Raw genomic sequence first — 25,396 nt, forward strand, 5'->3', positions numbered from 1 at the left:
GCGCCACTCGTCTCCGGCCAAGTGAGAGAGGCACGTTCCTCCACAACCCGTCAACGAGGCGTCCGTGAAGACCACTACGTAGGACGCCACCCTGCCCAGGGGAACACCCCTGAGAAGGGCGGGGGGTCTTTTCCAATATTCCAGGTCTGGCGACACCGAACGGGGAACGAGGAGCACCCTGAGCTTGTGTCGCCTGGGGTCCAACCGTTGGCGAGCAAAACACTGGATTCTGCCCAGGGGGACCACGGGGTGGGCAGCTGCCATCAGCCCTAACAGGCGCATGGTGGACAGTGCGGTCACGTTTCTGCGAACGCGAAAACGGGAGAGCGCCGACAGGATGGCGTCTCGCCGAGGAGGCGAAAGCATCGCAGTCATGGTGGCTGAGTCTAGGCAAAGCCCCGAGTAGACTGTCTGCCGGCTGGGGAGCTCTTCTCCCAGTTGATGGCAAAACCCAGGAAGGAGAGATGGTTTATCACCAACATGGTGTCCCTTCTCGCGGTCTCCTCTGAGTTGCTCAGAATAAGCAGGTAGGTCGTCTAGGTAGAAGAGAATCCTCTTTCCCTGACGCCTGAGCGTTTCAAACGCCGTCTCCACACACTTTGAGAAGGTGCGCGGAGCCAGGGAGTAGCCGAACGGCAGACACTGGTACTCGTACGCCATCCCCATAAAGGCAAAGCGGAGAAACTTCCTGTGCTTCTGCCGAACAGGGACGTGGAGGTAAGCATCCTTGAGATCCAGGGATGTGAACCAATCGCCCTCTCTCACACACCAGAGCAACGCTCCGACAGTGAGCATTCTGAACTTCCTCTTGGCAACGAATCTGTTGAACACGCGAAGATCCAGAATAGGTCTCTTTTCCCCTGACTTCTTGGAAACCAGGAAGTAGAGGGAATAAAACCCTAGGTGAGACTCGTGGGGGGGAACGACAGTGATGGCCCCCTTCACCAAGAGACGTGCCACCTCTGCTGCCAGAGCCGTGCTCGCAGCCGGGTCCCGTAGCGTGGTCTCCACCAACCCCATAAAGGGTGGGGGACGACGCTTGAACTGTATGGGATGGCCCCATCTCAACGTGGTGTCCAACCACGATAGCAGAACGCACCGCTCTTGCCAACACGCATAGCGGTCGGAGAGAGGGCGAGCCGACAGCTGAGGAAGACCGTCCAGGAATAACCCATATTCCTCGGCCCCTGCTGTCTCTACACGGCAGAACCAAGGGGGGCTTCCCATGAAAGGGAGGAGGCTCAGCGAGAGTAGGAGACGTACCAGAACCAGCCGCTGTAAAAACAACGAGCTGTCTAGACGTCGCGCTCGTGCCCGCTGAACAGGGAGCGAGTCGTTCGGCCGCCGCACCTGTGCGCATGCGCTGTCCGCAGGCTGTAGCCACAGCGCGCAGACCCGTCTCCTCACCTCCCACAAACTGTTGAAGGGAGGTAGAGGGGATAATGTGGGGAACCAGGAGACCGGTACAAACGGCCGTATCCACGGGCTCGTGCAACGAGTCTCTGATCCGTCCACGAGGCTCCAAGGGACGCCGCTTCTTAGAAGTAGGTGAACCAGAGGCCATGTGAATACGCCGTCCGACCGCCACCCTACAGCCACCGGGCTGAGGGGGGGAAAGAGGCAACATGGAGGAACGCGTCACAAGCGTAGGACGCAGGTGGCCTAAGGAATAACAGTCTGTCCGTGAGAATCGTTCCCGGTTCGGGGCGATTCTCACGGGCTCCTCCCACCAGCAGGCCGGGAGGAAGCGGGGTCCAGGCCGGTCCCAGCGTTCCGGGGGGCCGCCTCCATGATCAGAACGCCGAATAGGGACGTGGAAGTAAGCATCCTTGAGATCCAGGGATGTGAACCAATCGCCCTCTCTCACACACCGGAGCAACGCTCCGACAGTGAGCATTCTGAATTTCCTCGTGGCAACGAATCTGTTGAACACGCGAAGATCCAGAATAGGTCTCTTTTCCCCTGACTTCTTGGAAACCAGGAAGTAGCGGGAATAAAACCCTAGGTGAGACTCGTGGGCGGGGAACGACAGTGATGGCCCCCTTCACCAAGAGACGGGCCACCTCTGCTGCCAGAGCCGTGCTCGCAGCCGGGTCCCGTAGCGTGGTCTCCACCAACCCCATAAAGGGTGGGGGATGACGCTTGAACTGTATGGGATGGCCCCATCTCAACGTGTTGTCCAACCACGATGGTAGAACGCACCGCCGACAATCTGTCTCTGGAGGCGGTCGGGGGGCAGCGGCTTTTCGTTAGGGTGCCATCCGGCGCCCGGACAGAGAAGCGCTGCCAGGGGAGGCTTCAGGCGAGGGATCCCCCTCGCCTGAGTATCGGCCCACCCCCCCTCGTTGGTGAAAACCGTGAAGGATTTTCACCGGGGCCTTCAGGGTCGAAGGGTCCCCACCGGCAGCAGTGAACAGGTGCTGCACAGGCGGGAACAGGGGGCACTGGGTAGCCCGCCGGGAAGAAGATGGGGTGCGAAAGCACTCGCCCTGCATATCATCAGATACGGGGACGAGAGGCGGGGCCGACATGGGAATCCCCTTGATGGCCACCGCCTCACCCATGATCTCCAGAAGAGATCGGCCATCCGGCGCGGTTTCCCACGTTGGACGACGGTGGCGGTTGTAACCCGGGAGCCGGAAAAACCGGACGCCGAGTCACCGAAGACGTCGTCCATGGAGGCATCGTCGTCGGCGTCGATGATGCCGTCGTCGTCGTCCAGTCGATGGCGTCAGCGAGGTCCACCACAGGAGAAAAGAAGAGATGCCTGGGGAGGATCCCCTCTTCAGGCAGCTCCCGGCAGGCGACACAGGAGACGGGGGCCGCCATAGCAGCCGCGTGGTCGGCGCCGAGGCACCGAAAGCACGCCAAGTGCCCGTCACCCGGTGCCAGGGAGGCGGGACAGGAGGCGCATAGGGGTCCTGAAAAGGACCTAGCTCCAGGAGCGCTCTCAGGTGGCCCTGAAGATCTTAATGTATTCTCGATTTTCCGCTGATAAGCACAAGTGCTGAAAGAAAAGGGAGGATGAGCGACGGTATACACCGCGTTATATAGACACGATACCGTGGGAAATGTGGGCGGTGCCCACGCTGATTGGTGCATAGTTTGACATTTTCAGCTGATTGGTGCATAGTTTGAAATTTTAGGCTTCGCCTCATGGGCTTGTCCCATAAGGCGAAGCCTAGACGGCGTAGCCTACATGAAATAGAACCGGAATGTTAAAGACTCTGATCACCCCAGCAATAAAATTTTCCAGTCGCTGCTGCTGCCGACCGGATGCCTCTGGTGGACGCTACCGCATCCGGTCTCGCACCATCAGACTCAGGGACAGTTTCATCCCAAAGGCCATAAGGCTGAGCTACTTAGCTCACCACAGTCGACATCTGTTCAAAAAGGTCTGTTTACATTTTACATCTGAATCTATTTTAAGCTGAATCTATTTTACAAAACCACTCAACTCTTCTACATCGTACATATTCCGAATAAATATTTTTTATTTCACATTATTATATTCCATGTAGAGTATTAAATTTCATTTACAATTATTATTGAGGGTTTCGGTCTCTGTAACGCATTGTTTCTGCAACGTTTTTTTTCCCCTTTCTGTAAAAGTCATACTGCAGCCTATACCGACATTTTCAGGTGTGGTTACCAATAACCTAGCCTGGCACCGCCCACCTGCTTACTTCCGCTAAATTTTCATTTCACTTCAGTACTAGGTCTGGGTCTGCTTCATATGAATGCGTTCCTTGGAAGCCCGATTTTTGGCGGTCCAATCAGCAAACAGAGGGCTGAGAACGATGACGTCTCGCACGCCAGTTTCAGTTGTAGTCAGAGGAAGAACAGGAAGACAATGGAGAAGGATACGAGAGAAGCTATTCGGTCTGTTGTGGGATCGCTGCCGAAAATCGATCAATTAAAGCCGGAGCAAGGACAAGCTTTGCTGAGTTTTGTTGGTGACCATGATGTTGTGCCGCTTCTCCCCACCGGGTTCGGGAAAAATCTGTCAATCAAGAACCCCCCACGCATGCACGCACCTCGGATACATTCACACACAAGGAAAACGGATCGCTATTTATTTATTTAGCCTATTTATTTATTTATTTTACTGAACACAGCCTCCATGACGGTGAACTAGACACGTCAAAAAAATAACTTCACACAGTGTGTCTTTTTACAATTTATTTGTTACCAGCATTCGTAGTGTTGATCAGCAGAGAAATAGTCTGCCAAAGACGTTGACGTCGCTTAGCAACCGAGGAAGCTATTCACCACCGGAAGTTGTGAAGGCCCATGAAAGTCAACGGAGCGCTCAACAGCATTGAGAAGAGCCGTGTAATAAATAACGATAGTCACATTCATTATTCGATATTCTACGTGACTCAGACTATTCGACAATCGTTGCCCATCCCTAGCGTGTACATGTTAAAGTGCTGTACGTAGACACGGAGAGCCCTCTCCATAGCCAGAGAGGATCCAATATTTCTTAACTATCCGTCGACGACATGGACCTGTTGGTCGACGCAACGGAGACGGCAAGGGCTGTGATTGGTCCTCTAACAAATTCATTTCCGGAATCACTTCTCCGGTTTGACTTTGCACCTTAAGGACCAATAACACACCAGACATGATTTGAAAAGCTTTGGAAGTTTATTTACAACACTGCTTACATGGTTTGTAGTCAACATATAAGATAGATCGGGCGGCGAATTGCATTGCATATCCGACATCCCAACGGAGAGCTGCTGAGGTGACACACCAAAATTGTACCGGGGGCGAAAATTGTATGTAATCCGTAATCCGCGTTCGAAAAGTCCACACCGGCCTGGCAAGGACGATCGCGTCGAACGTTGCCTGGCAACGGACGATCGGGTCGAATGATGACGTAGGAAGGTTCATAAACATTCCCGCTCATTAATTGAACGTCACAAGAAGAAATAACATTAAACAGATAACATTTATTTTACAAATGACATTTATTAGCGTTGCTAACTTTATATTTGTATTGCATTTAATTGTTTAATCGCATCGTATTATCACAAGCTAGCTATATGATACACTTTAAACACTCAGTTTACTAGCTATATTCAATACAATACAAATATAAAGTAAAAAAAAGTGTTATCTCTATTATCTTATTTCGTCTTTGGCAACATGAGCGCTAGGGTTGCCGCGGTGTGGACATTTTCACACCGAGTAATCGTGTGAACACCGGTATTACCGGTATAAACGGTATTAACTTTGAAACTATAGGTCAACCGCCATCTTCTCCGTCAACTCTCCTCTCACACTAGGTGACAGCGGCTGGCAGCGCGCCAATTCTCGGCGTCTTATAACGTTCTATATATAATAGTATAATATAATTTTATATATCACAATATCATGGCCAAAAGCTCTGTGTGCCTCCGGATGGCCGTAGCGCGGGGAGCTCACGTAGGGATTGGGCTTCGCAGGGTTTGTTTACCGGCGTTGCTATGATTGCCGTCTTGTAAGGAAGCACGTCAATTCTCGGCGCAACAATTCTCCCGCACAGAGCAGAACTGTGGCCTATTCTACACATTTTAATTTTCTTAATTATAATTATATTATTCATTTTTACTGAATTTGTTTTTTATTACTGAAAAAAAGCAACAAAAAAAAACTCTGTGTTGCCGGTAACACCGAGTAAACGGTGTTGGCCTCAACACCGGTAACACCGGTAATAGCGTATACCGCTGCAACCCTAATGAGCGCGAATGTTTTTTGAAACCTGCCTAGCAACGGACCATCGCGTCGAACGCGGATTACGTAGGCGGTGTTCTGCCAATTTCCGCTACCCATCAAATTCTGCTACCTAGTGGTTCTGCGCATGCGCATCTTGAAAAAAACGATCCTGCGTGCGGACCCATCAGTTCCTTTTAGGCTGATAGGGAGTATTTTCTTTAAAACATGTTTTAAACTGCGCAATTATCTTACACATATGTTTAACATTACGCATTTTCACCTCTAAGAACGTAAATATGTGCACACTTCTGATGAATGTAGAAATAAGATCATATATGTGTTATCTTTACGGGTGGGAGCGGAGAAAGATTTTATCGGTTGAGGGGGAGGGGGGGGGGGGACATCTTGTCTTGTTATAACAAGATATTTATCGTGTTACATCAATTCTATATACTTGTGTTTGTAAAGCTATTGGGGAAAGATTGAAACAATCGTTTGACCTCCTGCCTCTGGGAACATTCCCGGACCCGGATGGCTTTGATAAGTCCCTGAAATTAAACCTTAGGAGGTATGCTTCAAAATTCAAGTTAAATGATGAGTATCTGAAATACATGCTTGTTTATAACGTCTTTGACATTATTTTAATGTGTGGCCCTGAGCAGCTTGTAGCCACAGTACCATGCGCTCTGGTTACGGTGGGCGTGTCAAGGCAGGTCAAGGAGGGGGGTGGGGGTGTGGCCCTGAGCAGCTTGTAGCCACAGTACCATGCGCTCTGTTTACGGTGGATGTATCGCAATGGCTCGTAGAAACCCATATTATACATAGATAGATATCTATATAATATAATATATAATATATATTATCACCTGGCCCTGAGCAGCTTGTAGCCACGGTACCATGCGCTCTGTTTGCGGTGGATGTATCGCAATGGCTCTTAGAAACCCATATTATCCATAGATATCTATATCATATAATATATATTATCACCTGGCCCTGAGCAGCTTGTAGCCACGGTACCATGCGCTCTGTTTACGGTGGATGTATCGCAATGGCTCTTAGAAACCCATATTATACATAGATATCTATATCATATAATTTTTGCACCAGTCAGTGTTGATGTAAACACACAGTCCGCCACCTCGGGTCTTGCCGCACAGTGATGAGTCTACAGATTGAGAGAAACAATAGTTTTTTTGATCAGTGCTGGGTAGCTGAGGTCGTTGCTATAGAGACCAAGACAGACAGAGCAACCCTTTCTCATCAAAATTACGTTCCAAGAGAACTATTCGGCATTCTCAATCACGTTTGTCTAAAAAACATATTTTTTCCGTGATTACGTTTTATTGAACATAACGTAAATACAAATTCGTTCTCAGCCCATTTTTTGCCAATTATTTACTGTGTTGTTATGGCAGAATAAAGAATAAATTCATGCATTATCATTCAACTTGAACATGTGTTTTTACAGTATAGAGTGGTGGAGGGATGACGTGTGTTGGCCAACCCGGAAGTGAGTGTCGCCCTCGGTTCCGGGTTTTTCCATTGGATTTTGGATAATTGCAGAAAAATTAGCATCTTTGAAGCTGCTCCTCAAAAACTGAAAATAAATAAATAAATAGAAATAACCATGCTACACAGAACGAAATGTAAACCCATGCAAATAAAGACTTCATGGTCCTAATAATTTAAACATCATTAATCTCCTGAGTGTGTAGGGTGGAATTCTATTTTTTTCAACGGGGCTGCATCCAGTCACTTGACCGTCATGGTTGCTATGGTGGTTGCTATCGACCACCCCCTCTAATCCTTATATGGCTCTAAAAACCACGCGGCAAAGGAGCTGCCGTCAATTCTATTGTTTTTGTCGTAAACTAGGGTCCGATGGTTAAAAAATAGACAGATATTCCAAGGTATCCTTAAAGGCAGCTTGGATGTTTTTATTTTCTGCAGTTTAGACTTCTTCTATAACCTGCAAAACACCAAGCACATTGATTTAATGAGGCAGGGTTATTTGAAACGATTTATTAAATAAATATTTGTGAGAGGTCATTCCTTCTCCTGAGTTTGCTTCCTATTTATGTCTAGTCTACACCCCTACTGTCCACAAGCATCCAAAAAAAGTTTTCCCAAATGGACTGTCATTTGGACAAAGCCCCTCAGAAGTGTTGCCTGCAAGACCTAATGGTTCAGAATGTGGTGGAAAAACTGTTTTTGAGATAGGAAGGTCCTACCGCCCTGAAATTTGAATACCTTATTCTAGGGCCTAACTGGGACCCCCGCACCGAAACTTGGCCCGGTCGGACCCCGAGGGCAGGAAGGGGGGGCCCTTCCTCCCCGAAACTTGGCCCAGTCGGACCCCGAGTGCAGGAAGGGGGGGCCTGGACTTTCATAATCTTCGCTCGGTGAATGTGAAGAATGTTTGGTCGGATAGTTATGACGAAGAATCATAATGTGAATGGGAATATTCTATAAATGTCTTGATATCATCTTTCGTCTCAACACTTCTGCTGCAGCCGCTTAAAGTCTCACTCCGAGAACCTTAAAATATGAATCAATCCATTAGAAGTATGAAAATATCTTCCCGGTGGCGTAACGGGGCAAACAAGTAGTCCTTTGACATCTACGTTTCGAGTCGATTGCAACAGTGCCACACATGATCATATTTGAATATGTTTCGGGGTAGTAATTATCTGTCGATTTTGGAGGCCTTTATCAATAATGACCAGCTATAGATTTGCTTCCTGATGGAGATCTTTGACAATTACATGTTATTTAGCATCTACACGTTAAGCTGAGTCCAATGAGATCAAGCTCGCCCTCTTGCCACACCGAAATCATGTCCTAGACCATAGGTGTACCATGTAAAATACATGTTACCATTTGCTAGAGTGTCATGCTTGGTGTCATTGGACTCAGCTCAACGTGTAGATGCTAAATAATTTGTCACAAATTTCTATCGGGAAGCAAATCAATAGCTGCTCATTATTGATTAAGGCCTCCAATTTCGACAGCTAATTTCTACCATTAAACATGTTCGAATATGCTCATGTGTGGCACCGTTGCAATCGCCTGGAAGTAGATGTTGAAGGACACCTTGTTTGCCCTCTTACGCCACCGGGAAGATATTTACATACTTCTGATTGACTAATGAATTGATTCAGCTATTCCCCCAGAAGTATGGGGTCAAAAGGTCAAAAGGAGCCGGCACCACGCCGCTTATGAGACAACAAAAGTTAATGTGTATTTCTCTCATAACTTTTTTGTCATTATTAAAGAGAGGCCTGATTCTCAGATATGCATATTGGATGACTACTGTGTAGGTCTGGGAAGAACTTCAGGCCAAAATCTTGCAAGCGAGCCGCTGGGTGAGGTGCAACGAGATGGAGCACTTGCTGAGTCATTTCCTGTAGGGCTGGAGCCACAGGTTGAAGCGTTTGTGTCCTTTGAGACCCCCTTTGATATATAAGAGACCCCAAAGTACAGCTTACTTAAATTTTCTCGACTCAGTCACCTATTGCATCACTTCCTTTAGGGCTTCGGCCTCCTAATTGATCATTGTAGTATAATTGAATGCCCTCTTTCATATATATGATACCTCCACCACGGGGACGTGGCAACAATTCTCCAAATCCATATGGGGAGGGGGGGGAGGTATGCTTGTGGACAGTAGGAGTGTACACTAGACATAAATAGGAAGCAAACTCAGGAGAAGGAATGACCTCTCACAAATAATTATTGAATAAATTGTTTCAAATAATCCTGCCTCGTTAAATCAATGAGCTTGGTGTTTTGATTTAAAAAATAGGTTATAGAAGAAGTCTAAACTGCAGAAAATGAAAACATCCAAGCTGCCTTTTAATGATACCTTGGAATATCTGTCTATTTTTTAACCATCGGACCCTAGTTTACGACAAAAACAACACAATTGACGGCAGCTCTTTTGCCGCGTGGTTTTTAGAGCCATGGTGGTTTTTAGAGGGGCCGCGTGGTTTTTAGAGGGGGCGGTCGATAGCAACCACCATAGCAACCATTGCGGTCAAGTGACTGGATGCATCCCCGTTGAAAAAAATAGAATTCCACCCTACTAGGGGTGTGACGAGATCTCGCGAGATTAAACTTAACGATATTACCCGTCGCGTTAAAAATCGGTCTCGCGAGATTTGTGATTTATCCAAACTTCTATTTGTCGCCTGTGGGGGCAGTAATGCGCCTTTGCTACATCTAGCCTGCCAGAACCTAAAGAAGGAGAAGGAAAAGAAGATGAGGAGAAGGAGGGGAAGCAGGGGAAGCATCGAAAGCAGCCATAAGCTGTGTTCGAAATCGTTCCCTATCACGGATAGAGTGTACTATTTAGGGTGCTCGCCATTTTGTAGTGGTGTTCGAATTCTCAGTGGTTAATTTCATGCACTATATAGTGCACTTAAAATTTGAGTGTACATACGATGTAGCCTACATGTTACTCCCGTATACCATAATGCAATGCATTATGGTTTTTCCGGAGGAGAAGAAGAGGCTGAATAACCGCGAAAACGAATACCTTTAATCAAAGTACATTTTGGGTACTTTGATTTGGTTTTGCACATAATATTGTTTGCAATTGAAAAAAAATAGAATTACTTAATTTAATTTATTTTAATTTAACTTTTATAAATTTTAGTTTTAGTTTCAATTTCATGCATGTAAAGAGTTATAATAAAACATTTCAAAATAAATGCGCGACTTGATTAAATAAAAGTCTGTTGGTCCAGTCACATAATTTGTCATTGTAGTTTTCTTAAAATCTCATCTCGTCTCGTTCTCGTGAACCCAATATCGTGTCTCGTCTCGTCTCGTGAGCTGGTGTATCATCACACCCCTACACCCTACACACTCAGGAGATTAATGATGTTTAAATTATTAGGACCATGAAGTCTTTATTTGCATGGGTTTACATTTCGTTCTGTGTAGCATGGAAAAATCGGAGAAACACTCCCATTCAGAATGCATTAGTTTACATTTCGTTCTTTGAAGCACGGTTATTTTTATTTATTTATTTATTTTCAGTTTTTGAGGAGCGGCTTCAAAGATGCAAATTTTTCTGCAATAATCCAAAATCCAATGGAAAAACCTGTTGGCTTTTTGTCAAGGGAACCGAGGGCGACGCTCACTTCCGGGTTGGCCAACACACGTCATCCCTCCACCACTCTATACTGTAAAAACACATGTTCAAGTTGAATGATAATGCATGAATTTATTCTTTATTCTGCCATTAGGGCTGCAACTACGAATCGATCAAATCGATAAAAATCGATTACTAAATGCGTTGGCAACGAATTTGGTCGTCGATTCGTTGTGTCGCGCGATTAATAAGTTACTCGTAGGCGCAGCACTGTTTACAGCGGGGTCATCCCTATGTTCCCCGGGTTCTATGTTCCCCGTTTTTCCCAAAAAGGGTCCTATGTTCCCCTGTAGCCATACATACCGGGGAGCATAGGACCCTTTTTGGGAAAATCAATCAATCTTTAAAAATATTTAAACTTTGACGCGACATTCGCGTGATGACAGCCAATCGGCGTTCAACAGCGTGGCCACTGAGTGACATGTGTAACGTAACAGCCAATCAGCGTTCAACCGGCCAACTCAGTGCAGCGCAGTCCGGGGTGAACTGCAGCATGGAGGAGAAAGTGATTGCTGCCGTTTGCGACTCCCGGAGCTCTTTATATAATAGTGTATAATATAATATAATTGTATAATAATATCACGGCCAATAATACTACGGGAGCTCTTAGGGCTTGGGCTTCTCAGGGTTTGTTTACCGGCGTATGAATAGACTGCGTCAGGTTCTCCGACGTCTCTCCCTCTTCCACAAAAGGTAAAGACATCCAATGGTAGTTATCTCTGCTGGAATTTGGCAGTTATGGTGGAAAAAGTAACAGACCGGGGAACATAGGACCCTTTTTCAAAAAAAGGGTTCTATGTTCCCCGGTCTGTTACTGGTCTGTTCCCCGGTTCCCCGGTCTGTTCCCCGGTCACATACATATCGGGGAACATAGGACCCTTTTTGGGAAAAGCGGGGAACATTGGACCCTTTTTTAAAAAAAGGGTCCTATGTGCCCCAGTCTCATACAAAGAGGGGAACATAGGACCCGGGGAACATAGACACGCTCCCTTTACAGCCAGCCGCCGACATGTTGGATCATGGTTCATGCACGCCCACATCGAGCTTTAGTGTGAGCGACCACAGCTTGTATTTTGGTCATATCTTAACACTGGACTGTAGGCCTACATAAAAGTGTTGTACCTTCACTGTCTTTGGGTTAAAAAAACTCCTTAAACTCAGTATCCGTCTAGTAGTCCAACCGAAAACTGTCAGCTGCTGCTGCTGCAGACGTTGTGCATACGGGCTCGGAGTCGGCACCGCGTGCGTCATTCAAAGCAGCGGTAGTAATCACACAACCGGACGGTGTAGAAAGTCCCGTAAGTTAAAAATAGTGATGCAGTTTTTAAATCCATGTTAAAATTGGCAGGATATAGAGCTAGTTAGCTTAAAAAATAAAAACTGACCAATGGTCACAAACAGTGTTAAATGTGATGTGTTCAGGTCGGCTCAGTAATATGGTTGATGCGTTCAAATGCAACAGAAAAAAAAAAATAATAATTGAGATTTTGGTGAAAACTTGTTTTCCCAGTAATATAAAATAGATAGTAAAGAAGTTTTATTTCAAGGAGTCTCAAAAATGGTATCAATAGGTTTGACCGGTTAACCATGGACATCCCTTATATACATATAAAAGTATATCATACATTGTATGTTTTTTCTTTGTGTTATCCCAGTTATGTTTTTTTAATTGTTTTATTGTTTAATATTACTTTTAATAGTTCCGGGACGTTGGAGCAATAACCTGGTGTTTTTACACTTCAGTCTGCACTGTGAATTTGAAGTTATGTTCAGTTTTTGAATAAAGATGCGGCAATTACAAATGTTATTTTCTTTTATCCGATTCATCGATTAATCGAAAAAATAATTGACCGATTAATCAATTATTAAAATAATCGTTAGTTGCAGCCCTATCTGCCATAGTAACACGGTAAATAAATGGCAAAAAATGGGCTGAGAACAAATTCGTATTTACGATATGTTCAATAAAACATAATCACGGACAAAATACGTTTTTTAGACAAACGTAATTGAGAATGCCGAATAGTTCTCAGGGAACGTAATTTTGATGAGAAAGGGTTCCTCTGTCTGTCTTGGTCTCTATAGCAACGACCTCAGCTACCCAGCACTGATCAAAAAAACGATTGTTTCTCTCAATCAAAGCACAAAACAGGACAACTGATACCCATAAACTTAACCCACACATGTTGTGTAATTAACAAGGACACGTTGGTGTAGTTGTGTTGAGGAATGTCACAGATTTCACTGTAATATCGCCGTTAATGTGCAGCCATCGGGACTTCCGTTAGCCAATGGGATGAATGAATGCTCATAGCTTTATACATTGCCGTGGAGGGATTACATTGCAATGAGTGGAAAACCCCCTGCGTCGAAAAAAGAAGCACATGGTCCTGCGCTAGCCAATGGGATGAATGCTCATAGCGTCTCTATGTGCAGCCATCGGCTCTTCCGTTAGCCAATGGGATGAATGCTCATAGCTTCATATATTGCCGTGGAGGGATTACATTGTAATGAGTGGTAAAACCCCTGCGTCGAAAAAAGAAGCGCAAGGTCCTCCGTTAGCCAATGGGATGAATGCTCATAGCGTCTCTATGTGCAGCCATCGGGTCCCCCGTGAAGGGGTTACATTGTAACGAGTTGAAAACCCCATGCGTCGAAAAAAGAAGCGCAAGGGTACCCTTTTGCGTCAGAAACTGAAGCCAAAGTCACTGACCGTTCGTCAAAAATCGACGCGTTCGGAGTGAGAATGTGTTGGGTACTCCTATCTTAAATAAAGACATTATGCACAAGCATCAAAATATGCTCCCCATATTCTTACAGTGTACATAGGGTGAGTAGTGGTTATAAACAAGCATGTATTTCAGATACTCACCATTTAACTTAAATTTTGAAGCATACCTCCTAAAGGTTTAATTTCTGGGACTTATCAAAGACATCCGGGAATGTTCCCAGCGGCAGGAGGTCAAACGATTGTTTCAATCTTTCCCCCATAGCTTTACAAACACAAGTATTTAGAATTTATGTAACACGATAAATATCTTGTTATAACAAGACAAGATGTCCCCCCCACCTCCCCCTCAACCGACGAAATCTTTCTCCGCTCCCAGAGTAGACCCGTAAAGATAACACATATATCATCTTATTTCGACATTCATCAGAAGTGTGCACATATTTACGTGCTTAGAGGTGAAAATGCGTAAGATAATTTGGCAGTTAAAAACATGTTTTAAAGAAAATACTCCATATCAGCCTAAAAGGTAGCAGAAACTGATGGATCAGAAACTGATGGATCAGGATCGGGTTTTTCAAGATGCGCATGCGCAGAACCACTGGGTAGCAGAAATTGGAAGAACAACTGTACTCCTGCTATCTTAAATAAAGACGTTATAAACAAGCATCAAAATATGCTCCCCATATTCATACAGTGTACATAGGGTGAGTAGTGACGTAAAATAACGTGATTCTGCAGTGGGAGCATATTTGATAGAGGCGATTGTTTCTACAAATCACATGCGCCCTACTTCACATTTGTGACGTAAGGTAGCATTTTCTGATGGGTAGCATGAATTGATAGACTCCGCTATCGAGTGGCACTACGGTAGCAAAAGTTGGATTACAGAGTCCGTAAATTCCGCATCGCAAAACAAGCCTTTACATTTGCCATATTAACGCTATGTACGTACCGCGGTACACCTCTGTAACCGCTCCGAAGTGCCTGTACCGTGACGGTTCGGTACAAATACGTGTACCGTTACACCCCTAGTTCATGGGCATGTGCGTGCTTGCGTGTGTTTTTACCTGCGCGTGTGCCGAAGGCGGAGCCGTTAAACGTCTTACCAGTGCATGTGTGTGTGTGTGTGTGTGTACGCTTCCGTGTATGTGTCGCTGCCTTTGTGTTGACGTACAGTGTGTGCGCGTGCTTGTTTGTGTGTGTGTGTGTGCGAATGTGCGTTAGTTTCCATGTATGTTCATGCACATGTGCGTGCTTGAGGTGTATATATACTTTCGCGCTTGGCACATGCCCACTTGAGTAACATGAGTTACTGGTGCGACAGGCCTGCTATTATAGTAGTACGTTGTTTTTTTTAATTCTAATTATTGTATGTCCAGTATTCTATTTCATTTACAGCTATTATTATTATCTTTTAATTTTATGCTAATTATTACTATTACTTATTTCTGGCAATGAATAATTCATTGCCAGCAACTGCTGCTGGAATTGTTGTGCATATGACAAGTAAACCTGCTACCTCCCGGCCTCCCCGCATCAGCCTGCCACTGATAAGTGCTGCATTCTCGCACATACAATAACGCAGTTTGCACAATGTGATTGACAGGCACGATGGATTCCCTGAACCCATTAAAAAATAAATTTGATCAATGGACGGTAATCCAGGAGAGGTCTGAAATTATTTTATGCAGCAGGGGGCGCGGTCAACTTCAGAGAGCATTTATTACACTAAAATGATAGCTCTGCTGTGCTTTGGCCCTTTAACCTCTAAGGGGATTTCCCTAGTCTGAAAAAAAATGTCTGTGTCAAACATATTTAAATGTTGCAAGCTTTCTTTTTACTAAATCAAAACCAACCAGAAACTAGATTGGTCCGGAATTCTGAAGAACACAAGAAATAATGTGTGCTACAGCATACCATACGTACCATTCTACTATACTCTAGGTTCTGTACTGCAGTACCACATCCTGAAACAAGGGACCGCGACTGAAGGGTTAAGTGGCAGCAGTAAACCACAGTAGGGGATGGAAGGCCACTGGGGCCTTATAGATTGACATTATAAACTTCATAATATTTATAATGTTTAACAAGGCGCACTATGTATGTAGCCTGGTCCTACCAGACCATCGTACCTCATTTCATTTGTACAGAAGGTCTGGAAGTGCTCAATTGACAAATGTTCACTCACTTGGAGGCGGGTGTCTGTAGAAGTTTTAAAATGATTGGATCTGCCCAGTGCCACTCTGGATCTGCCATAACCAATCGCATAGTGTTTGGTCGTGACGTATGTCATGCGATGGGACCGGCTCCTTCACCACTAACGGAGCCAGCTGGAAAATCAAACTTTTCCCGAACCCGGTGGGGAGAAGCGCCACAACATCATGGCCACAAACAAAACTCTGGAAAGCTTGTTCTTGCTCCGGCTTTAATTGATCGATTTTCGGCAGCTATCTCACAACAGACCGAATGGCTTCTCTGGTATCCTTCTCCATTGTCTTCGTCTGACTACAACTGAAACTGGCGCGCAACCTAGACGTCATCGTTCTCAGCCACTCCCTATGTTCGCTGATTGGACCGCCAGAAATCTGGTTTCCATGGAACGCATTCATATTAAGCAGACCCAGACCTAGTACTGAAGTGAAATGAAAATTTAGCGGAAGTAGGTAGGTGGGCGGTGCCAGGCTACTATGTATGTGCTGCCGGCCAACATACCTGCAGGGCTGTGTAACTCTGAAACATCATAACAGCTTCCTCGGGGTGAATTAGCCCATTACCCGAAAGGAAAGTGGAACACATGAAGTAGTTTCTAATTTTAAACTTTGCTTTGTTTGCTTGACCAAGAACTTGTCGGAGCGTTATCTGTTGAGGCAGTGGAGCTTAAACTGGTCTGTCTATGGAGAGCAAGGTCAATATGATATAGTAGTGATGGGTAGTGGGTAGGGCTGCAACTAACGATGAATTTAATAATCGATTAATCGATGAATCGGATCAAAAAAGAAACATTTGTTTTTGTAACTTTATTAAAAAAAACTGAACATTACTTCAAATTCACAGTGCAGACTGAAGTGTAAAAACACCAGGTTATTGCTCCAACGTCGCGGAACAATTAAAAGTAATATTAAATGATGTATTACTTTTAATGACATAAATGGGATAACATAAAAAAAAATAAGATCTTTAACCGGTAAATACTAACGGTTAAAAATAAATTAAATCATGTTAATTTCTCTCAGATGACAGGAGATCGTTAATGTTTATTTCATTTTCGAGACTCCTTAACGATCCAAGTGTATATTGATAACACTATTGATACTTTTCTATTATTTTGTTGAAATGTATTATTGCTTTAATTGCTGATAAGATGATCATAGCTCAAGATAATAGGACGTTAAAGAGGTCATAATTCCATCTTTACTATCTATTTTATATTGCTGGGAAAACAAATTTTTGCCAAAATATCAAATTTCTTTTTTTTTTGTGTTGCATTTGAACACAACAATCATATTACTGAGCCGACCTGAACACATCACATTTGCCACTGTTTGTCACTTTTTTTTAAGCCAACTAGCTCTATAACCTGCCAATTTTAACATGGATTTAAAAACTGGAATACTATTTTTTATTTTTTTATTTTTGATTCGTTGTTGCAGCCCTAGTAGTGGGTTTGGTCTGGGGTTCGGACATGTTTGTGTGTGTGTGTGTGTGTGTGTGTGTGTGTGTGTGTGTGTGTGTGTGTGTGTGTGTGTGTGTGTGTGTGTGTGTTAGGGCTGGGCGATATGGACCAAAACTCATATCTCGATATTTTCTGTTTGAATGGCGATATACGATATTATAACGATATTTTGAACAAAACAGGTAAAGTGTGTAGTTTTAACTCCACGCCACTATCAACCATTTATTTAGTGTTTTCTTTTTTTTTTGCTCAACGAAGCATAGCTGTGCTTTAACAACAGATATGTAAGGGATAATGTAAAGAACGCCGGTCATTATCGGGAAAATAAGCCCCGACAAGGCGAACAGGACACCGACCTAAAGGGGCTTATTTTCAATAATGACCGACGACGTTCTATACATTATCCCGATTATTACACGGCTACTTGCCTAAACGAAAAAATAACTTCATGGTGTGTCTTTTTACAATTTATTTGTAACCAGCATTCGTAGTGTTGATCAGCAGAGAAATAGTCTGCCAAAGACTAGATAGTCGCATAGCAACCGAAGACGCTGGAGTTGACAAGTTACCAGACTATTTGCGGAGTGATACCAAAGAAGTCATCGGAGACAAGAAATCCTGTTTTCCTTGACAGCCTCTTCTATAATATGAATGATTTTAGCTTGTGCGTGTCCGTGCCCGCGATAAATCACACACAAGCTAAAATCATTCAAATTAATGTGCTTTATTTTTATCTTGCACTATTGGAGCACGTACTACTTTCTTGCGCTCTGCCTCTGACTACGAGATGGTTAGTGTTACAACTTTCTGCTGTCGGCTCCCAGACACGTTCCCTCCAGGGCCGATGATCTCTCAGGGGCAACACACCCTTTACTTTGACCGGCAGTGGGTCTGCTTATAGGTCGGAATCGGGTCGGAATGAAGCGGCCACCGATTCTTGCCGGGTGCTTTATTCTTTTACACACAACCGGACTCGATCATTACTTCACTAAACTTACATGCACGCTACCGCTCGCTCGTCCACTGCACTCACACGCTGACCACACACACACACACACACACACACACACACACACACACACACACACACACACACACACACACACACACACACACACACACACACACACACACACACACACACACACACACACACACAGTGATATGCGCACCAGATACTTTCTCGTGCGAACGAGATACTTTCTCGTGCGCACCAGATACTTTCTCGTGCGCACCAGATACTTTCTCGTGCTCACGAGAAACGTTTTGTTGTGATGCGAAACGTCCGTGGGTGGGAGAACGCTGCGTACATATAAGGGGCGGGATTGAGCAGCTGAACATGGTTTGTAGGCTCAGAGAGCAGCGGTCAGCTTTATAAAATAGCGCTCGCAAGGCAACATCAAAATAATATATAATATACCGGTATGGCGATATTGTCTCAACTACATATCGCTTTCAAAAATATACCGGTATAATTTTAAAACCGGTATATCGCCCAGCCCTAGTGTGTGTGTGTGTGTGTGTGTGTGTTCACTCACAGGCTTCTCGTCGCCGTCGAGGACGTCTTCCTTGGTGAACAGCCTCATGCAGTCCATCAGGCTCACCTCACTGTAGCCCTTCTGGGCACAAACACAGTGGCAGCGACATTACAGACACGCACAGGCACGCCCGCACACAATCACGCAGACAGCACAGAAGCCAGGGGCAGCACAGAGATCAAAACAGGATGGACGGAGAGACAGTATGTTGTTAAAGGTCCCATGACATGAAAATCTCACTTTATGAGGTTTTCTAACATAAATATGAGTTCCCCTAGCCTGCCTATGGTCCCCCAATGGCTAAAACTTGCGTTTGGTGTAAAACGAGCACTAGCTGTTCTGCTCGCCTTTGAAAAAACGGAGGCTCAAGTGCGCTGATTTGGAATGTCTGCATTCATGACGTCATCAGGAATCTCAGCTCCTCCCCTTACTCTGCCTTGCCCGCCCAGAGACGTTGGCCCGCCAATGAGACTCGACCGTGCGAGCGCCACATGTGTGTGTGTGTGTGTGTGTGTGTGTGTGTGTGTGTGTGAATACACACACTGTAACGCAAGTGTTTCTTGTCGGTTCTTTGACGTGTCTTGTATTTCCACAACGAGACTGTTGTGGGGGTTATCTGAGCCATGGTTGAGAAGGAATTGGGGGAAAGGAACTTTGGCTTTGACTGGCTGAAGTACATGAACTGCGACATGCCGCCGGTTGCCGCGAGGCACCATCGCCCGGCAGCGGGCAGCCGGCAGCAGGCAGCGCCCGGTTCAGTCGACTTCAGGTTGATGTGAAAGTGGAAGAACCAGAGACGTCGCAGAACCCGACAAAGTCGTTTGTGATTCATAATATCGTCTGGAGGCGCACACAGCTTTTGGCCGTGATAATATGTATTAAATGATATAGATTTCTATGTATTATATGATATTATTTAGATATAGAGCTCCAGGACTGTAACGCAAGTGTTGTACACTTCCTTATTATTTGGATAACCGTTCTGCTTCTGGCGTTATGGCGCATAACACGTCGGACTCTCGTCTCTGGTATTTCTACAACGAGACTCGTATTGGGGGTTATCTCAGCCATGGTTGAGAAGGAATTGGGGGAAAGGAACTTTGGCTTTGACTGGCTGAAGTACATGAACTGCGTCATGCCGCCGGTTGCCGCGAGGCACCATCGCCCGGCAGCGGGCAGCCGGCAGCAGGCAGTGTGCGGTTCAGTCGACTTCAGGTTGATGTGAAAGTGGAAGAACCAGAGACGTCGCAGAACCCGACAAAGTCGTTTGTGATTCATTATATCGTCTGGAGGCGCACACAGCTTTTGGCCGTGATAAAATGTATTAAATGATATAGATTTCTATGTATTATATGATATTATTTAGATATAGAGCTCCAGGACTGTAAGTGTTGTACACTTCCTTGTTATTTGGATAACCGTTCTGTCGGACTCTCGTCTCTGGTATTTCTACAACGAGACTCGTATTGGGGGTTATCTCAGCCAAGGTTGAGAATGAATTGGGGGGAAGGAACTTTGGCTTTGACTCCCTCAAGAACATGAACCACGACATGGAGGAGAAAGGGATTGTTGGCGGCGAATGTCTCCAGCTTGAGACCCGCTGAGGGACCACCGCCGGAGGCGGAGGTGCCTAAGCGCTGCCCGGCAACGATCCCTTTCTCCTCCTTGTCGCGGTTCAGTCTACTTCACATTGATGAGGACGTTGAAGAACCAGGAACGTCGGAGAACCCAACGCGGTCGTTTGAGATTCATAATATCGTCTCACACAGCTTTTGGCCGTTATAATATATATGATATAGATATCTATGTAGGCTATATTGATAATATTTAGATATAGAGCTCCAGGACTCCCGTGTGTTCTAGAATATTTACAGAACACGGCTAAAGGCTGTGTGCGCCTCGCCATTGCGATACATCCACTGTAAACAGAGCGCATGGTACCGTGGCTGCAAGCTGCTCAGGGCCACACCCCCACCCTCCTCCTTGACCCGCCTCGCTCCTCCTCATTTGCATTATAGCTACAGACACCAAAACAGCGCATTTGGGGGAAGCTCAATGTGCGACTGGCTCGGAGTGGCTGTAACTCTGCACCACGGCTGAATTTCGGGAACGTCTTTGAATACTGTGTTAGTTGCCCACTAATACCTATATTAAAGAATACATAAAATAGCATGTCATGGGACCTTTAAGACGATGCTGTGAAGGAACATCAATGCTAACAGAAGGAGGTTGACCTTTACAGAGAGCTAGCCTTTACTCCAAGGTCACTCACATAAGGAATAATCCCACCCATGCACGGACACATGTACACACACAGATACATACACACACACAAACCCATAAACACACACATACATACTTCTTCTCCAAATGATTAAAAGTATAATGGCGTTATGACCTGACCAGAAATGATTTGTATGTAAGGCCAGAATCCATCCGTCCATATTTTACGCTCTGCATAATGGAAGGTAACTGCTACATTTGTGCGTTGTGTGTTCTCTCACCTTGGCGATAGGCAGCGAGAGATCCCAGAAGGGGTCGAAGACTGTTGAACAGAAGCCACAATGACTGCAGGTTAGCGAGCTTCTCAGCTGGCCCACAAACAGGTCTGTGGACACACAGGAGAAGAAAGGTTATTCAACACACACACACACACACACACACACACACACACACACACACACACACACACACACACACACACACACACACACACACACACACACACAAAAGCACATGGCAAAATATTTTCATGGTAAACAAACGTTTATTAACTGACAACATTCATATGAATGTATTTCAGATCTAATAGCCAATCAGATATGGGATATTCAAGCATGCTTTGGATGGTCAACCACAATCATCAGCTGTGTTGACCGTCTATATCAGGCTCACGCTCTGAATTGACACTTGGTGTACAGTTATTTTACTCACCGACTATTTTACTGTCCTCTCGCTCCAGGTATTTGCTCCACATCTTTTTCCCTTTCTCCTCGTCCCTAAAGACATGTGGACAACAGCATTGCAGTTAGCTTAGCTGCCAGAGGTTGGCCTTAGCTCACTTGTGATCAAGGGCCGTGATGGTATCTCTTCACTGGCTGATAACATGATTCTCACAAATAACAAGGGCTGGACATAAAAACAGAGTGACGTAGGAGAGGGGAAACAAACATGTGTACTAAATGTTTAAGCACTGTTTAAATGCTACATCTCTCCTTTGAAATCTGCTATTTTATGGATGTTTTCAGGTGCAGATTGTCTGTCCAGTAGCCACCGTGCACAGCATTGGAATTTGGCTGTGGCTAGCTGATATGCTATGCTAAATTCACTCAGCTAACAACTTTGGAATTTTAGCATTGGTGGTGATATACTCTTGTCCTTTCTGAAAGGAAATTAAATTAAAACCAAACCACGTGGACTGAAAACGATGTGACCGTTTAAGGTAGCCCTGAAATATAGCCTCTATCCTAGCCCTGACATAAAGCCTCTATCCTAGGCCTGACATATAGCCTTTATCCTAGCCCTGAAATATAGCCTCTATCCATTCCTAGCCCTGAAATATAGCCTCTATCCTATCCCTGAAATATAGCCTCTATCCTAGCCCTGAAATATAGCCTCTATCCTATCCCTGAAATATAGCCTCTATCCTAGCCCTGAAATATAGCCTCTATCCTAGCTCTGACATATAGGGCCCTATTTTAACGGTCTGAAACGCAAGTGAGAAGGGCTAGCGATGTTGCTATTTTACTAGGGGTGTAACGGTACACACATTTGTACCGAAATGTCACGGTACAGGCACTTCGGTGCGGTTACAGGTGTCAGGTGTACCGCGGGACGTAAATGTGGCGTACATAGCGTTAAAGGTTGGGTATGGAACAGTGGCGGCTGGTGAATTTTATTATAGGGGGGGCAGAAAGTTTGTAAACCAAATCCCTGTAGGGGGGTCTGGGGCCCTCCTCCCCCCGAAGATTTTTTTGTGTTTTTCATATAAAAATGAAGCATTAAAGACAAAATGGAACATTTGCCCCTAAAGACAAAATAGAACATTTCCTTACAAAGACGAATGGAGCCGGGGAACTAAGTTTTTACTTAATTTATTTGCCTTGTAGAATTCAGCAAGATTAAAAGTGCAAATACATCAATAATAATTGGGAATTACCGGTATACACAAGTTAACATTCTCTCTCTGTCTCTATCTGTTTGTGTGTTTGTGAGAGAGTGAGAGAATGTGATTCTAAAAGGGGTGAGTGTGTTACGGACAATCTATTGTGTTGGTAACTTCACTCATAAATCTATCTACAGTTAAATATGCATTTAGACAAATACGATAAAATATCAATATAATATGTGCAACCTTTTATGTGTGGTTGTTCAAGACACACTGAAGACATGATGCCACCATAGGTTTGCAGAGAACTATATACAATATACACACTGAAGGCATGATGCCACCATAGGTTTGCAGATAACTATATACAATATACACACTGAAGGCATGATGCCACCATAGGTTGGCAGCGAACTATATACAATATACACACTGAAGGCATGATGCCACCATAATAATAATAATAATACATTTAATTTAGAGGCGCCTTTCAAGACACCCAAGGTCACCTTACAGAGCATATAGTCATCATTCAAAACTATGTAAAACAGACTAGGAATAAAAGGAAAACAGAGGTTAAACATGAAGAATAATAATAATTAATAACACTCAAAGACGCCTAAAGTGAAGGGGGGACCTCACTAACCACCACCAATATGTAGCACCCACTTGGGCGAACTATATACAACATACACACTGAAGGCATGATGCCACCATAGGTTTGCAGAGAACTATATACAATATATTTAATTTCCAATTTTTCTGAATTGGATCGTCGACTAAAAGGAACTTCTTTGAGAGACGAAACGGAATTGCACACGTTTGCAGCCATGTTGAAATCAGCAAGTGACTTGATCGAAGATATCCCTTCGCGCTCTTTGCTCAGTTACGTATGACGCAAGCACGTTAGGGCGAGTCCCAAATCCCCATTGAAAATGCATTGAAGGCTAAATTTCCGAAAAAAAAAGGTTTAACATTACCCTGCGTTCACACCAAAAGATGCAAAAAGTTGCCGCGCAGCACGATCCCATTCAAAGTGAATGTAGAGACGCGTTGCGGGTTTGCTGCAAAATTTGATTTGTGGCGCGGCAAAATTTGATTTGCAGCGCAGCACGCCCGTGCTCGAGTTGAAATATTTCAACTTTTCGGCAGCAAACGCGTGATGACAGCCAATCAGCGTTCAACAGCGTTGCCACTGACTGAGTGACATGCCGTAACAGCCACTCAGTGTTACTCCCTTGGAGTGACCTAGAGTTCACTACCGTTACATTTATTTAGTAACTCGAAAAACCCACAAATTAGCTTTCTGTAGTGTAGTTGTGTTTACAGTTAAACTAAACTATGAGTATGCTAAAGGGCTAGAATAACAACCCCAAACAAAACCCAGTTGGGTGCCAGGCAGCACCAGCCTTCCAGGCTCCGAATGGTCTCCCGAAACGACGGGCATTCCGACGTCTCTCCCTCTTCCACAACAGGTAAAGACATGCAATGCTCGTAATGTCGGCCATGGTTGTGAATTAATTCAGAAGCGCCACGGCGACAACGCGTTCGGGCAGCAAATGCATCTTTTGGTGTGAACGCAGGGTTAGAGTCAACGGAGAAGGCTTGGGCGATTTTCCACGTCGATGAATTCGCCCATAGAGGCGGGACCATTTGAAACGCGACTGGAATCTGACGATTCTGATTGGACAATGACAGATATTAGGTCTACAACACTGAAAACTACTTTTGCCGTGATAGAAAAAAATAAATAAAAATATTCTCCCAGTTGGTAGTGCGTCGCCCCTATACACCGTCCGCCCCTGGTATGGAATTCTCTTTTTGGCCATTTTTGCAAAATTACTTGAAATCCTTATCATAACCCAATTACAACCACTGAGTTAGAAGTACTGACATGAAAATTAAACAAGTCAATCATCTGTGGAACGGGCAGGGCTCGAAAAACTCCAGCCAATGATTTCCAGACCCACCGAGTGGCATTGGACAGTAAGTACGTCAATCAAACGGTCGTACTGCACTCTGCCTCCCCCACTCCCCGCGCGTGACCCCTTCGTGCACGTACTCAAAGCTCGTGACCCAGAGCAGGCTTCTGTTTGTTGTTATCCTGCGGTAGCTACTGGAGCTAGCTAACTAGCTAACGAGCTGTTCGCTCGTGTATGATTGCGCGTCCATGTACTTGGAATGGGTGGAATCAGAGTCAGCGTTGAAGGAGAGGGGCTAGGACCATTTGAGTTGTGTATTTTTTAAATCTGCTGGCGTTTCGCAAATCCCATAGTCCCATACCCAACCTTTAATATGGCGAATGTAAAGGCTTGTTTTGCGATGCGGAATTTAAAACTTGAAGTCGGAGTTCCACCCGGACCATTTAGCCAAAGTATACTAGTATACCTTTCTGTCGTTACACACATGGGACTCTCTAAGGGTGCGTCCCATTTCTACCCCTTACCCCTCCCCCTTACCCCTCCCCCTTGGTTTGAAGGGGTAA

General features: G+C 45.0%; 1 protein-coding gene and 1 long non-coding RNA gene across 11 annotated transcripts in view; both read right to left on the bottom strand.

The window, feature by feature from the left end:
* Positions 1-25,396, bottom strand: part of LOC132475056 (ubiquitin carboxyl-terminal hydrolase 2-like) — a 120,233-nt gene that overhangs the window by 10,609 nt on the left and 84,228 nt on the right. For 7 of the 9 annotated variants that reach the window (XM_060076029.1, XM_060076030.1, XM_060076027.1 and 4 more), the window contains 3 exons: positions 21,738-21,802; positions 21,308-21,411; positions 18,804-18,884 (listed from right to left, as the gene is read on the bottom strand). In XM_060076029.1, coding sequence (XP_059932012.1) covers positions 18,804-18,884; positions 21,308-21,411; positions 21,738-21,802 — 250 coding nt within the window. The remainder of the gene's footprint in view (positions 1-18,803; positions 18,885-21,307; positions 21,412-21,737; positions 21,803-25,396) is intronic. The other 2 variants (XM_060076031.1, XM_060076035.1) reach the window with 1 other exon arrangement.
* Positions 15,392-18,789, bottom strand: LOC132475084 (uncharacterized). Of its 2 annotated transcripts, none has more exons than XR_009529807.1 (2): positions 18,394-18,789; positions 15,392-18,301 (listed from the first exon to the last, which is right to left on the bottom strand). It is a non-coding gene; the product is annotated as an uncharacterized LOC132475084 (long non-coding RNA). The 2 variants fall into 2 exon arrangements; XR_009529808.1 differs by having other exon boundaries at positions 18,390-18,789.

The sequence above is a fragment of the Gadus macrocephalus genome, chromosome 16 (assembly GCF_031168955.1).
Source record: "Gadus macrocephalus chromosome 16, ASM3116895v1".
NCBI classification, from domain to species: domain Eukaryota; kingdom Metazoa; phylum Chordata; class Actinopteri; order Gadiformes; family Gadidae; genus Gadus; species Gadus macrocephalus.